The following is a 16,592-nucleotide window of genomic DNA, read 5'->3' on the forward strand; positions in this document are numbered from 1 at the left end:
TCTCACATTGCAAGAATTAAATTATCCTTGCTATTAGAGTGAGAAAAAGTCATTTTGATTAAAAGGTTTTAAAAAAAAAAAAAAAAAAAACAATCATTATAAAGACAAATCTTACTTTCCTCTTTAATTGTCCAGTTTCATTTATAGATAGCTGATCAGCCATCAGCCAGCCTAACTCTCGTGGTTTGGATCCGACGAGAGTGGCCCCTGATCATGCTTCTTAAGGTCAATGGCTTCGATTTCTTTGAAAAATTGCATCTAGGTTGAGCAGACTAATATCAGACATTGTGCTTGAGGCCCATCATCTGGTAGTCCTTGATTTGCTATTCAATTGCATGATCTGAACTGTTACGCTAACAGCTGGATTGTGGCTAAGAGGGAAGGTGGTCCCAGTGGGCTGGTAAAAGGTTTAAATGATGATGAAGATGATGATACCATTGGATTGTCCATTTATTTCGAGTCACTTTTATTATAGTCTGACATGATATGATGGCCCACAAAATGAGTGCCATGGATTGGATTAATATGATCATCAGATATGATAGTCAGACCGTTGTTTTGGCATTGTGACCCATTAAGGGCAGGTTCCAGTCACAGGTGCCTGCATGAGAAATCGTAATCTTTCCGACAACTATTTGGCTTGTTTGGGATATCCATGAAATGGAATTCGGTCACAAATGGCCTCAAATCGGCAAACCTGCATGTAGCATTCACCTGCCAATGCTTCACATCAGCTAAGAATGGCCCTACATCAAGGCAACTAAGTGCTAGTTCATATATCGGTACCGATTACCAAAGAAAGAGAATCTGCCAGTAGAACAAAAAGACTTGATAATACTCATTGTGTCTCAAAATCCTATCCTTCTCAAGCCAATCCCCATCAATAACACAAGGTAACATCACATTATAGCCAGGTTGCATCCCACGGCAAAAATTGGCTGTAATCTCATCACCATCCAATCAAGATCAGATGAAAACAGGAATTGGACTTGCCACTTTTCAGTTCTCATACCACAAGGTACCCCACCATTAGGATGTGGGGTAGAAGTGGGATGAACATCATATACATTGCATGCAATCAAAAGCTTTTTCAATGACACCTATTTTCCCAAAAGAAAATTTTAAATAACTAGCAAAATATCCAATAAGAAGCTCAAATATAGCATGGTTTAACCATGTAGAAAAAATAATCTGTGCATGTCGGTAGACTCGCCAAGATCTGAAACAAACAAAGACTACCAACTGGCGAGAAGAAAACTTTTTAGATAACACAAAACTAGCTCATGGCAACATTAAGAAAGGCTGGAGCTTGCTGGCCCAGCACCAAAACCACCACCTCCACGGCCGAAGCCTGGTCTTCCACCAGGACCCTACAAGTTTCAAAGACTGCCAATTAGAGGGGAAAAAATATGGATGAAGAAAAATTGAGGCTTAGAGGCCTCTACTCAACAAAACATAAGCATGCATTCAGAAATCACCCAAACTATCATGTAGACTAACATGTGCATCTTTCATTACAATATGCAATTGAACAGCACCCCACCACTTTCAGCATGTCCCCCCATAATGACACGGTCTCTCATAATAGCAACACAACCGAATACATGAGCACAGCTCAACAAGATTGGAACTTAAATGCTGCCAAATCCCATAAGGACAGCTGGCAATGAGCCCTACAAAGACCACCTCTGTTTGTGCACTGGTTGAGATTATTTTTTTTCAAGAGCAACGAAATATTGTGTCTAACCAAAATGGCAGGTGATGATTTTTATTTTTATTTCCAAGTGATATGAAATTATGAGTTTCCAACTGGCATGTGAAGTAACATTAGTGTGTCTAATCAGTGACAACAACAAGGATTAAAGAAATTTTAATTCAGGCCACTGTGTTATTGTTCAAAGTTAAAGAAGTATCGAGTGTAACGAGTATCTTATACGTGTGAAGTATGCCACTAATAAACCAGCAATGGTGATTATTGACATGATTTTTACTGAAGTAATATACATGATCAACCACCTACAACTGATTGTCAGCTGTCTTCCCCAGCAACCCATTTTTACAAGCATGTTCCCCCAGGTCTGGAGGCATAAAATGACAAAATGTGGGTGATTATATAAGCTGATGGAAGGCGCACTGCACAATTAGTTGTGGGGGCATTCTTATTTCACTTGAGAATTGGAGTAGATAAGCAGGAAAACAGAAAACCAGCCTCAAATGACTAGAAGATCGGCTTTACAAAAAACTACCATTATTTGGTGCTGTTGAAATCTTAATACCCAACCATTCATGACTGTGGTTGAGTGAAAAGAAGTTGAATAAGGAGTCTTCTTTCAAGTCCCTTTTACAGTGGAAGTAACAGTCTAAAATCTGCACTCTTTTTGAAACCTTGCCTTATTCAGAATGTTCAAGTAAGAAATACAGGAGCTATGCCTAATTTAGTTTTGCACAATTTAAAAATTGGTGGTGACTCTTCAAACGCACATATGTAGTTCCAAGGCAATCCAGATCATCCAAATTGCTTACCCAAATGGAGATGGAGCATATACACACACCAAAAATAAAAATAAAAATGCACTGAGAAGATAATATTAACCATCTGATTTTTCCCTTCAAATTTGGACCCACTCATTATTTTACTTTTAATCATCCATTTGATAGCCACTAATAGGATGGTTAGGATTGCTTTATCAGTGTGATTTCAAAAGTTAAGCTCCATGCACACTGGGACCCACAAATTGGGAGGCCTGGATAGCTGTACATCAGTGGAGGAGAATGGGTCACCAACAATTTTCAAATGGAACAAAACTAAAATAGGAGTCTAGCCCTGGTTAAAGATGTGCAGAGGGAATAAATAGACATAGGAAGTGTTCTGGTTAGAAGCTTAATGAGCCCAACCAAACCAAGAAACTGGATGTGTGTGTATGTGTGTCAGTTTACACAAAATCGGAGTTCGAAATGCAGGTAGGTTTCATCTGAAAAGTACTTTGTTGCTGTTAGGGTAACCATACAAAGTTGATAGTGCATATGACCACAATTTGTGTAATGTGCTGCCAGAAAACTAGGGGGTACTCTATTTCATTCCATTGCTGAGGAGCAATCCAAAAAGAGTGCTATTAAGCTACCATCCTAAATCAGATCAAAAGATTTACAACTCAACCAAGCAAAACACAAAGGAACCAAATTTCCATGAAGTATATGTACAAAAGATCTTCAAAACTTTTTGAAATCTGAATATCCATGCAATTAGAATACCACAACCACTTCTAACATGAACATGATATGGATATACAACCCAAAGTACAAATTAATACAGTAGAAATCAACCATAGTCACTAATGTCTTTACATTATGAAACATGCTCACACTTCTGATGAGGGGACCAGATACGGTTGCAAGGCATTGCAGAGCAGAGCAAAGCATAACCTCCAGGATATCAACATGAACCAGTTTGATATCACTGAACGTAATCATTTGCTGTTTTGTGGCATCAAAGAGCATGGGAAACATGAAAAAATCATGGAAGAGTGGCTGATGGCAGTGTGTTATCAAGCACTCAAGTCACAATCAATGCTGTGGACTCATTGCTTCTAACTGGTAAACTAGGACGTACATGGGACTAAGAATCAGACATTCTAATGCAGCACATGACCATGAAGCTAGTTAGGCCAAAGTAATGGCTTATGCATTGGTATCGCACCATTGAGATACAGAAACTTATCCGTATCACACAGAAAATATTGCACCCTGTATTGGGGAATGTATTGCCATATTGAGGTAAACAATGGGGAAAATTATTAAACATTGGGGAATTTTTCAATGAACCTTCGAGAGATGTTAAAGAGACATGATTAAACACTTAGAACTCAAAACATGACAATTTTTATTATTAATTTTATTTTTTTTTTTGAAGACACAGGGTGTCCCCACCTCTTTTTTGAAGTGAGACTAATCCCTGCGGATACACACAATCACCCACAACCACGTGTATCAGGTAAAGCCAAGGAGGGGAATCGAACCCTCACCTATAGGGAGCAAACCTACGGTGAAGACCATTCGCCCAAAACATGACAAATTTCCCCAAAAAATTGAGGACATGGGGGGTTTTTCAATTTTTGTGAAATGTCATTGCACTGCCTGAGGATCGACAATACCATTGAATGTATGGCTGATACAATGGACTTTTTCCTGGAAATATTGCAAAAAATCATGTGATAATTGCAACATCTCGTGAGATACAAGGGAATTTTTATATTCCCACTGTATTTTGCATTAGGAATGTGCAATATATAGCTTCGATACTATTGGCCAATATAATACATAGATCACTAGGTCAAAGGACAAACTACTAAATCTAATTAACGGTGAACAATAACGTATATATTTATGTTGTAGCAAGAGGCATTAACATAACCAAGGATAGCCTACAGTGCAATAGCCAAGGATAGCCTACAGTGCAATAGCAAAAAACCATGATTTAGAATGTGTTCTACTGTCCAAAGGATTGCTTCATTCAAAACATAAAGCATCACCATCGCCTTGTCCCATCTATTTGAGGATGACTTCCCGAATCCTGTTGTGCTTAACGATTTATTCACAACACCTTCCAAAGCCTTCTTTCCAATTTTGTAATTCTCTTTCATGTATCGATAAAATAGAAATCAAACATTAATCATTAAACATGAAGAATTTTTTTTTAGTTATTGAATGATGAAGTATTTTATAGAATGACGTTTAATGATGAAATGAGATCCAGATAAACATTTTTCTTTTTAAGCAGCAACAAATGGTTTATTAGTCTCCGAGTATTTCGATTCATGTGAGGGAAGAGAACAAGGAAAATTTAGCATGAAACCCAAGTGCAAGTCAGGCTGTAGACAAAGAGACTCTTTGGATTCAAACGAAGTTGTGTCAAGACAAGTTGTCCAGATAGAGAGCTTGTTCATGGTTTGTCAAACCTTTTTTTTCTGCACAAGAACCTAGAAATAAGGATTACTAGTCCCCAGTGTATGACCATTAGCATGGATTGCTTGTCTTTGCAAAATGGTGGAATTACTTGTCCCTAGTTCGATCCACTTGAGGCACAGTTTCTACTATGCACATGCCACATGTAACCATAAGTTCAAGCGCCCCACATGTGCACATGTGTCACCATCAATCTTTAAGCACCCAACATGTGGCACAAATGCTCCATATGCCATTTGAGGATGTTGAGATGGATGAGTGGCAAAACAAGGAAGGATAGAATTAGAAATGAATGCAGTCAAGGGAACTAGAGAGTATCACCAATATGTAATAAGATGAGGTAAGGTAGACTCTGATGGTTTGGTCATGTGTAACAGAAACCAAGAATCGGGCCAGTTAGAATGAGTAAGTTTGTACAAGTTGAAGGCTCTAAAAGGATAAAGCGAAGGCGCAAAAGGACGTGGATGAAGTAAGAAAAGGCTCAATGACCTATGGTCTAACTAAAGGTATGGCGATTGACATATTGGAATGATGGAATAGGATTCACTGGTTTAACTAAAGGTATGGTGACAGATAATGTGGAATGATGGAATAGGATTCACGTAGCCTGTAGCCAACCCCAATTAATTGGGATAAGGCTTAAACAATGATGATGATGATGATGATGATGATGATGATGATGATGATGACACTATCCACGTTAAGCTCCCCACATGTGCCACAATCCACCCTCACTCCATTTTCCCATTTTCCAAAATATTTGACAAATAAGGCACAAAATAACTAGTCCTAACAACATGGCTAGGATAGCTTGTGCCAACAAAAGTAGTCTGTACAACGTGTCAGGACACAACTTTGCTTGAATCCAAACAACCCCAAAGAGGTAATGATTTGCCAATGCTCCTATCTTATGGGTGTTTAGGGATGGTTCACCAAAGACTAATCTTAATACAAAGCTTCAATTTTGCAGAATGTGGTGGGAGGGGTGGAAGAAACAGTCAACAAAGGAATCATCCACAAAGTCTAGGATGGAACTTGTAAAGATTTTGGAAAGATGTATGGAGCAATGAAAGCACACTGAAACAAATTTCCCCTAGTCTATTTCAGACAAGGAGAAGTGATGATTTCTCAATGGTTCAACCTCATGGGTGAACGGAGGTGTTCAACTCCAAACTTTCACAAGAATCTTAACAACGAGGACATATGGGCATTCATTACTCTCATGAAAAGGTGAAATAGTCGATACCTGCGCATAAGAGCAAGAGATGTATTGAAGTGGGGATTTGAGGAGAAAGAACAGTTTTGGTGAAGACCATATACTTTGCAATCATTGAAGGTCCTTCCAGCATGAAGGCTCATAGCTTAGGTTTGGCTCTACTCACATACCAGCCCCCTAGGGTGTTCACTTTTGGTTCGCTCGTTGGGAAGGATAAAATCCTTACCATCGGCTACTTGCAAAGGAGAAATATCAAATATGCCAACAACTAACAGTGTACATAGAGGTGTACAAAAGTCGAACCGAGTCGAGCTCGGCACAGCTCAACTCGGCTCGGCCACTTGTTGACCCTAGCTCGAACTCCGCTCGGCTCGGTCCTCGACAAGGTGTCCCGTATCAGTATCAGTTGGCGTAACGGTGACCTCCAAAACCGATACGGATACGGAGTCGTAACGGCGATACGGGAGCGTAACGGCCCGTAACGGCGTAAAATTATTTTTTTTTCCAAAAAAATATAAAAAAATATGTATTAAATCCGGAATATTCTAAGCATTCCAAATATGCATTCATTTATAAATTGGAACATGTTTATGGTGGTGTAACGGTCCACTCTTTGGTGAGAAGCTGTATCGGACTGTCTGATTAATTTTTGAACCAAGTAACCTGAATTTGACTACAAAATGTATATATTTAATTTTCTAAATATCTAATTTATATACTTAACAATTTAATATCTTTCTCCCAGTAGTTCTTTAAAAAAATGAAATTAAATTCAGGTAGATGGCGTTGCCAATTTCGGGCTGACTTGGAGGACCAATCTATGCCCCAAATTAACCTCAAATTCATGCAATTTATTGTCATTATCCCACTTATGTATTAGTGGACATTTATTGGATAGTGAATCATGAAAAAAAAATCAAAAGGCCCTATTTTAAAAAATAAGAGTACACCAAATAACAATTAAAAGTATTCAAATAATTTGATTTTGGCATTGTGAGTTAGCAATTGCAGTTTATAATTTAATTGGTAAATTTTAAGTTAATATGCCTTTGGTACAATTTTTTAAGGCCCCAAATTAGGTGGGACTCGGATTGTGAAGTGTAGCACACATGTCAAAGTTTTTTGGGCCCCACTCATGAGGTATGTGTTATATCTAAACCGCCCATTCATTTGACGAGATCGTCTTAAGGCTTGACACGAAAAATAATACAGATCTAATTATCAAGTGGACCACACCGCAAAAGGCAGTGGGGGATTGAACGTCTACCATGAAAACTTTTTTGGGATCACATGACTTTTAGATCAATATGAAATTTGTTTTTCCTCTTCATTCGGTCTTTTTGACCTTATGAACAGATTGGATGGAAAATAAATGTTACAGTGGGCCTACGAATTATTTAACGGTGAAAATCATCATCTCCGCTGCTATTTTTGGTGTGGTCCAGACGATCTTTGGATACGATTCATTTTTTAGGTAATGCTCTAAAATAATATTTAAAAATAAATGAACGGTGTGGATATAATAAATACATCACTGTGGTGCCTATAAAACTTTGATCTCCTTTGAACCGTTCGTACAACTCGGAGCTCGAGGAGTGTCAGCACTCGTCTATAGCAGTGTTCAGAGACATGTAAAAGAGATTCAAAACTCCACAAAGACCCACTCAACAACAGGGAGAGATCATGACAAATCGAGAAGAAAGAATGAGAGAGAGAGAGAGAGAGAGAGAGAGAGAGAGAGAGAGAGAGAGAGAGAGAAGAAGAAGAAGAAGAAGAAGAAGGAGAAGGAGGAGGCCGCAGCCGCAGCCACAGCCGCAGCAAGGCCGTAGCAGGCCGAGAAGAGGAAGAAGAAGAAGAAGAAGAAGAAGAAGAAGAGAGAAAGAAGAAGAAGAGGAAAAGAAAGGAAAAAGGTAAGGGTTTTTTATTTTTTTTTCTATTTCTTTTTTTTTTTCCAAGGCCCATAACAGCCGTTACGGGTCAGTAACGGCCATTACGCCCGTAACGGCCGTTACGTGTACAAAAAAGGGACTCGGCCGATACGGCCCCGTATCGCGTAACGGGCACCACCGTTACCTTTTGGGACACCCCGTAACCGTTTTGGGACACCCTGGTTTCAGCTCGGGCCAATTCGAGTCGAGTTCACCTGTGCAGCATTTTCACAAACACATGGATTGCACCTTCAAAACCTCACTGTATGTAAAACAACAATAGTGGTTTTACAGGTATTTTTTCAAGCGCCTTGTAAGCAACATAAAAATCAAGAAAAAATGGTATTTTTTCATATACGTACCTTCCTCGCCACCAACACACTTCATTGAGTCATTTCATCAAACACTTGGTGAGCAACGACAATATCAAAGTAATTTGAACACAGATATGAGAGATTTTGGAGAAAATTACAGGAAGAGAGGAATGGCATCTGGAGAAAATTACAGGAAGAGAGGAATGGCATCTGGAGAGAATTACAGGAAGAGAGGAATGGCATTAGTAGCCGAGATCAATCATTACCATTAGAGTCGACTCGGTTTGTAAGGGGAGAGTCAACTCGAGACGATTTGGGCACTAGCCGCTGGGGTTAGGGTTGGGTGAACGGGTAATGAGGTAAGGTTTTTTTTTTTAAAGCTATATATACTTGACTAAAAAATCAAACCGAGTTGATCCAAGCCGAACCGAGTCGAGTCAAGCTAGGTCCAGCTAGGACTTGACTCGAAATGTTTCAAGCTCATTAAAACTGGCTCGACTCGGTTCGAACACAGTTTCGATTCGATTCGAGTTAAGTCGAGCTTTTCCGAGTTGATCCGAGCGAACTAACGAGCTAACTCGACTTGTGTACACCTCTAAGTGTACATTGTCTACCTTGGCAACAAAAGAAAAATTTATTACTGCATTGTGATTCCATAGGAATCATGGTATTGATTCTTCTCTTTTGGGATTTTTTTTAATGATCAATAACAAAGATTTTATAAAAAGCCCCAAATGTCAGAAAAGCAAAATGGATAGAAGTAGCTGATCAAGAGATCAAAGTGACCCCTAGATCTTGCCGATTGATACCAACCAATCCCACCCAAGAGTAAACAAGCCATTTGACTCTTAGTATAACTGTTAAGATAGCAGAACATATGCAATTAAATGTGCAATTATTCCACTCCTTCCAAATCACCCATAAGACTGCCAAGAAGCTCAGCTTCTCTTTTAGGATTGTTTTGGTGATGCAAGGGACGATTCAGGCTTTCTTTCAAGAAAGCCATTGACAGGGGCCTGGGGAGAAAGAAGAGAAGATCTCTATGGCATCTCTCTTATAGTTGAGGGCATTTGATCATTAGAAAAAGAAAGAAATAACAAGATGCTATTAACAACGCAGAAGCGGTAGCCAAGACTTTTCAAAATGCTACAGAGAGGTTGCCTTGTTAAGCAGGGGGTTCCCAATCCTCTGAAGGATATAATCAGGATAAAACATAGGATTTTTGTGGAAGCTGATTTTATTGGCATTAGATGTGATGATTCATCATCATCCTCCCATTCCTTTGTTTTTTTCCCCTTTAAGCTTTACTAAATCTAGTCACATTTGGAAAAAAAAAAACACAGACTTTAATTTTTGATGGATAATCAAAAGGAGAGAAAAAAATGACAGAGGTACTTATTTCCCAATAAATAAAGAAAAGCAAGTTAACCCTTTCTCCACCTAAAGATCACACCAACAAACAACGAAAACTAATCTAGAAGTTTGGACTACAAGAAACTACAAAGACTGTTTTCTGAAAATCAGGAGTCTATGCTCCAGATTACAATTATGTAACCTTCAGTTGGACTTGAAATAAACATAGCTGCAATCTGAAAGATACTTCCTCATTATGAATACCAAAATACACTATCAACATTTTTCATCTCAATTAAACTGATTGTCCACAGTTCAATTCATGCATCTAACACAGCCAAAACCTCTCTCTTTCCACTACAATCAATTCAAAATTCCATGTTCTTATCCATGTATCTTAAATATAAAGCTTGCAATCCACATCAAATTTCGTTGAAAATTCTTCCATGGCATAACAATTCTAAGTAGAAAGTAATAGAACTGAAGCATTCTCCATTCATAACACTAAACAGCAAACACAAATGGTGGAGAAAATATATGAAACAAAACACTGATCGAATTACCCTAAAAGAAGGCTGGTATTCTGGTGGAGCTCCTCCCTTGTCCCCAAACTCCCCTGGAGGCCCACGTGGCCCTCCACGATACCCATCGCGGTCCCCACCAAACCGTGGACGGTCACCTTCAAACCGAGGCGGGCCTCTACAATTTTCAGCAGCAAAAAGACCCAAAAACTCAACATCAACAAAACAGAGGAAGTAAAAAAGCAATGACCAAAAGAAGTACACATTAATTGATCTAAATACCGGGGGCGATCGCCTGGCGGGCCACCACCAAGGGGCCGGCCCGGGGGCTTCACGGATTTCTTCAGAGTGGCGGGAACAATCTCTGACGGAAGGTTGAGGTAGGTGCGGAGGAACTCGATACCGTCATTGGTGAGATACCAGTAATAGTGCATCCACGCAAAGGTTTCCCGAACATACTCCTTCGACTTGAAGCTCTGCATGAGCTTGATGACCTGCAGATTAGGGACATCTATATCCGGATGCTTTGCAAGGTTGTAGTCTTTCTTTGCGTAGCAGACGCCCTCTGAGGAATTTCAACGAACAGTTCGAAGACAACATACATTAATAAGGAAATACAAAGCACCGAGATAGACGAAAAGAAAATGATAGTAATAATACTAACCTTGAAAGAGGTATTTGGAGATTTCCTTGCGGTTTTTCTCCGTAATGATCTGAAAGAAGAAAGTAAGAATATCAGATCCATTGAAATAGAGAGAGAGAGAGAGAGAGAGAGAGAGAGAGAGAGAGAGAGAGAGAGAGAGATCAAAGAGAGTAAAGAGAGAAGAAAGAGAGTGACGGTGAGAGAGAAGATGGACCATAGATCGAAGTGGGGCCCAATCTGTCTCTCGAGCAGCCGGGACTCAAAAACCCTAAAAGCGGCCTTTTTGTATCGGGAGTTGCCGCATTTGATACTCTGGTAGAGCGTGGCATTTGATACGCAGTCACTGGATATTGCATACGTGGCAGGCATTAACTCAATTTAAACCGGACGAGGTCGGTGAATCCCTGACTGTTGGGCTCACCTTGATGTATGTTTCTTATATCCACGCTATCCATCCGTTTCCCTATGTCGTTTCGGCGTATGGGCCAAAAATGCAGTAAATTTAAATCTTCGGTGGACCACATCACAAGAAACAGTGGTGATCGAACTGAGAGTCACAAAAGTTTTGGATCAAGCTGATATTTACGTGGTCTTTTCATCTGGGTCTTTGTGACCCTACCAATTGGTTGGACGGCAAATAAACATTTCGGTGGCCCTCAAGAAGTTTTTAACGGTAGGCGTTTTATCACCACGGTTTCATGTGGTGTGGCGTCGAATGTGGTCAGGAAAGTACTGCTCCTCGAATCGGTCTATAAAATCATCCCATGTCCAGACGTAGTCAGTCTGCGACGCGGTAACGAAGATCCACCGGTGCTTGGCCTCGCCCGGAAAAGAAACATCGCCAACCGGACTCGCCGCTTGGCCGTACATGACATGGTATCAAAATCTTCTCCACATTAGAGTGCCATCTCTCGGTTGCAGTCGGATCTGGCTTGCCCTGGAAACATGGAGGATCGAATTGTCTGAACTCTCGAAGAAGGGTGTTTGCGCATTCCTACTCTGCATGGGCTGGCGAAGCAAAAGAATGCTTACCCTGTCCCTGAAGCATAGTTGTTATAGCTTGCAACATCTGCTATAACTGGGAGGCATTCATAGGTACGGTCGGATTCGCATTGGTCTTAGGTGGAGGAACGACATCCTCAGGCTGGAGAGGAAGGATCTTTGGGGGTGGAATAGGAGTCGTAGGTGGTAAAGCGGGAGTCTCAAGTGGTAGAGCGAGGTGCGTTCAAGTCGCTCTTCTGGGCGGCATGTCCTATAGGAAAGATCAATGACGCCAATCACCCTTGAGAGTTATACTCGGAACCTAATCGCCCTAAACTCATAGCAAACATGTGATGTTGTTCTTGATTATTCTCAAGTTATGCTTGTCTTTGTCATGCCCCGAACTCATAAACCGGGCTCATAAAATTTTCGATTGCCGAATCCAGCGCCGACAGCCTCCGTAGTACCCCATTCTCCGCTCCCGGCACCCAAACACCAGGTTCCGATCCTGGGATGCTACAAGGAGGATTTCAAATCATCAATTTAATTGTAATGAGCATAACCAAAAGCATAACCCACGAACAATAACCACAAGAATACCATCACAAAATCCATTATGATAAAAAACTTTTAAGTACAATGCATAGAAGGGAATACAAGATAATACAAAAGATAGAAACTCCAAAGCTCGTCTGCACGCTCCTGCTACTTCTATGCTATGGCTGCGTCCTGGCTCACCTGCACGATCAATCGTGCATAAGCTTATGTAAAGCTTAGAGGGTGGTGTAAGTGTGTGTGCAATATAAGCGTGCTCATAATCAAGGTTCGAGTAATGCGGAGTCATGGTGATGAGTACATGAATGTGATCAGCCGTACCAGTCACTTGTGTAAGATATGAATGCCATCAGCCATACACGGCCATGCAATGTGAGATGCAACTCAAGCATGCCAATCCTCAACATGTATCAATACAGTTCTCATTCGGATAATCACCGGGTTCAATACACTCCAAATGGCACGTCGCTCTCCTAGCCGCACATCCAAGTGAACGTAAGAAATCTCACTATCCGCCTAGCCAATAGTCCGCCAATACTACCCGAGACGTCGATAGCGGACCCATTTGCAAGTTAGTCAACTCAGACTAATATTGCCCCCTACCCTCGGGTGAGTAAGGCCACACCCCTTTCCAACCGACCATGACACGTGGAAAGGCGGCCTCCTGGTATTCGGCCCTCGTGCGCTCATATATCCACTCGGTCTCGACATTGGAGTCATCCTCTGGTACCATTGGGTCAGGGACATCTATGGCGCCTGTATGCTAGAACCAAACATTTTTCATATCCAACCCAGCCACCCACGATGTGTCTGTGGAGGCTATAGCCCTGATGTTGCTAGAGCATACAATAATCATGATCACACAAATGCAAGTGCATGAATCAGCCTACCAAGCATGCAACAATCCTGCACGTACCGAGCGCTCATGTGGGGCGACTCTACCTATCCAGGAGCCCATAAACGATCTGCTCGAAGGCATATGTTATGATCAATCACTTCTCATATCAGGCATACATATGATGCGTATGATCATGAATTATGGATCTATACTAAACATGTATAAAGAGATGGGCTCTGCGTATAACGGAGATGGGCCTAGACGACCTACTTACCGCAAATATGGGCCTATCCGTGGGCCTTAGGGAGAGTTATAATGCGGACATTTAATCAACATTATCTATTCAATGTGGACGTCAAACCATCATTGCTCCCAAGGCGTAGCCCACTACAATATCAACACATATACCATGGTGGAATTACACTACATTGGGCCTTATGTACAACCCATTGGGCCTTCAATACATCAAATGGGCCTCAAACCATGGACTCATATATCTCAAGTGGGCCTCAATGACGGGCCACAAAAGCATCAACATGGGCCTAGTCACATGGGCTTTGCATACATCACAATGGGCCTCATAATATGGACCTTATACAAATCAAAGTGGGCCTCAAAAAGGACCACCAATACATTAAGGTGGGCCTCAACAGACCGCCCACAAACACACCAAGATGGGCCTTATCACACGGCCTTAAAATATTTTCCAAAATGATTGGACGGTTGGATGAAACATATGCATCATGGTAGGACCCACACTAATGGAGGGTGTGGATCACAATATATACTTAAGTGGGTCCCAAGTAGGGCCTACCATAATGTTTATTTTCCACCCAACCTAGGGCCTAACCTAAGGTTTATTTTCCACCCAACTAATCATAAGGCCATGGGGACCTTGGGTAGGGCCCACTGTAATATTTGTTTGCAATCCAACCTATTCATAAGGTCACGTGGACCTTGGGTAGGGCCCACTGTGATGTTTGTTTGCCATTCAAGCTGTTCACGGATCACGTGGACCAGGGGGGTAGGGCCCACAGTGATATTTGTTTGTCGTACAACCTGTTCATGAGGTCACGTGGACCTTGGGCCCACCGTGACATTTATCTGTCATCCAATCTGTTTACGTGGACCAGGGCCACGGTAATGTTCATTTGTCATTCAAACTGTTAATGAGGCCACCCAAACCTGGGGCCCACCGTGATGTGGTGCACAGATCCAGCCCACCCATTATGTGAGTCCCACCTGGCTGACGGTCCAGACCAAGTTTCAGCAACATTCAAAACTCAGGTAGGCCCCACCAAATGATTTTATATGTTTAGGCGTGTCTTCACATGATTTTAAATGGTGTGGCCCACCTGAGTTCATATAAGGCTGATTTTTAGAATGGACACCTGGTACGTGGGGACCCATCAAATGCATGGTGTGGATGTTCGAAAAGCATCACAGTGGGGCCCACAACTGGGGCCGTGAGGGTCAACCGAACCGTCTGCCCGCCCACGCAGCCGCAGGCGCTGCCTGTTGATTTTTCTTTTTTTTTTTAATTCCGTTTTTCCAGGGAATTTCCTAGGTGGGGCCCTCATCAGGAAAATCTGTCCTAGCCATTGCATCTCATGGCTCAATATTGACCAAACAAGCCCAATATTGGGTATGTTTCAGCGTGTAGAATCATCGGGTGAGTTTTCAACAGTAAAAATTACCATTTCCTATGGTATGGCCTGCTTGATTATCAGATTGGTCCCAAAGTTTGGCTCAACGGTTAAAATGATCTGGGCAACGGGATAGACAGCTTAGATTACATGCATACATCAAGGTGGGGCCTGCATGAGTGGCCCACCATTTCTTTCTCTTTTGGGCCAGCTCGTTAGCATACTCCCATGTCAGTTTACACTTCACCGTTAGCCCACAGCACGTCCAGTGGCATAGGAACGCACATCGGTGTGGTGGGTCCCACATGGATGTGGCCCACCAACACCTATATACACATATAAAATATATATATATATATCTTGTATTATATATATATATATATTATATTATATTATATATCATATATATATATATATTATAAAATATATCATATAATAAGACGGGCATTGGGTCCATTTTAACAATGGATGGTGTGGATCTTCACCATCACAATGGAGAGAGAGAGAGAGAGAGAGAGAGAGAGAGAGAGAAACTAGAGAGTCGGTGATGAAGAGGAGGGACCCCGCCACTATGGGCCCTCCATTGATACAACACATACATCAAGTGGGTCCCACAACATGTAGCCCTTAAAATTGAAAACAACGGTAGATCACCCACCTCTAAGCTTCCTCCTTGCTCCCTTGGCTTCAAATGCTCCTTGCCTTTGCCTTGGACGGTGGATGATGGGAGATTAATGGTGTGGATGAAACATGAGAGGGTGTAGATGGAAGATGAGAAGGTGGACCACACTTGTGGTTTGGGAGAGAGGGGTTGGACGTGTGAGGCTTGAGTTGTTTGGGAGATTTGAGAAATGAGAGAGAGAGAGAGAGAAGTGATGGGAGTGATATGGATGGGTGAGGTGGTGGTTGTAATTAATGAGGTATGGGTTGGTTTGAAAAATGGGTAAAAGAGGAATGGTGAGGGAGAGAGAGGTTTGACTTTTGAAAAAAGTAGGGATGGGTTGATGTACTTGAGGTAAGGCTTGTACTTGACATTGATTGATGGGACATATCGTAGAGATTCCCTCGAGATTCGTAACACGCGGCATTTCTTCAGAATGAATGCAGGTCCACATCTCCTAGCCTGGGTATCGGGTCGGTGCGCGAGTCGGGCCGTTGGAACCACGGCGACGACGCGGTCGCTAAGATACAAGTTTCGGTTCGAATGCAGTGTGGCCCTGATCCCTTGGGCTAAGAACTCCAAAGCCGACATGCTGGAAAAGCTATCCATTGTAGACGAAGATGACATTTTGAGATCCGTCCCAACTGAGTTCCTTATGCCACTGAGTATCGATGAGGCCGACCTCTCCACAGTACTTCCAGTAAGCTCGGAACCAAATTGGATGGACACAATCATCGAGTATCTTAAAGAGGGTAAAGTACCTGAAGATCGGATGGAGGCACGTAAGTTGTGAACTAAAGCGGTCCGTGACACCATACTCAATGACATCCTCTACAAAAAAGGATTCTATCTCTCCTATCTCAAATGCCTCCGATCGGAGGAAGAAGAGAACGTCCTAAGGAAGACCCATGAAAAGATCTGTGGAAACCACTTCGGAGGCCAAGCTTTAGCCCACAAGATCATTCGACAAGGTT

The 16,592-nt window shown here is 41.7% G+C and overlaps 1 protein-coding gene across 1 annotated transcript; it reads right to left on the bottom strand.

Annotated features, from left to right (window-relative positions):
• Positions 1–1,083: 1,083 nt before the first annotated feature.
• On the bottom strand, positions 1,084–11,085 carry LOC131249137 (small ribosomal subunit protein eS10z-like). Its single transcript, XM_058249712.1, has 4 exons — positions 10,959–11,085; positions 10,577–10,859; positions 10,337–10,472; positions 1,084–1,370 (listed from the first exon to the last, which is right to left on the bottom strand). The coding sequence occupies exons 2-4, from the start codon at positions 10,774–10,776 to the stop codon at positions 1,293–1,295; spliced, it is 414 nt and encodes a 137-aa protein (XP_058105695.1). The 5' UTR covers positions 10,777–10,859; positions 10,959–11,085; the 3' UTR covers positions 1,084–1,292.
• Positions 11,086–16,592: the final 5,507 nt, after the last annotated feature.

Source organism: Magnolia sinica, chromosome 6 (assembly GCF_029962835.1).
Source record: "Magnolia sinica isolate HGM2019 chromosome 6, MsV1, whole genome shotgun sequence".
NCBI classification, from domain to species: domain Eukaryota; kingdom Viridiplantae; phylum Streptophyta; class Magnoliopsida; order Magnoliales; family Magnoliaceae; genus Magnolia; species Magnolia sinica.

Coding starts and splice junctions, on each gene's coding strand:
- LOC131249137 (XM_058249712.1), bottom strand. CDS start 10,776: ATGCAGAGCTTCAAGTCGAAGGAGTATGTTCGGGAAACCTTTGCGTGG. Junction 10,473..10,576: donor CCGCCAGGCGATCGCCCCCG/GTATTTAGATCA, acceptor TGAAAATTGTAG/AGGCCCGCCTCGGTTTGAAG. Junction 1,371..10,336: donor AATACCAGCCTTCTTTTAGG/GTAATTCGATCA, acceptor TGAAACTTGTAG/GGTCCTGGTGGAAGACCAGG.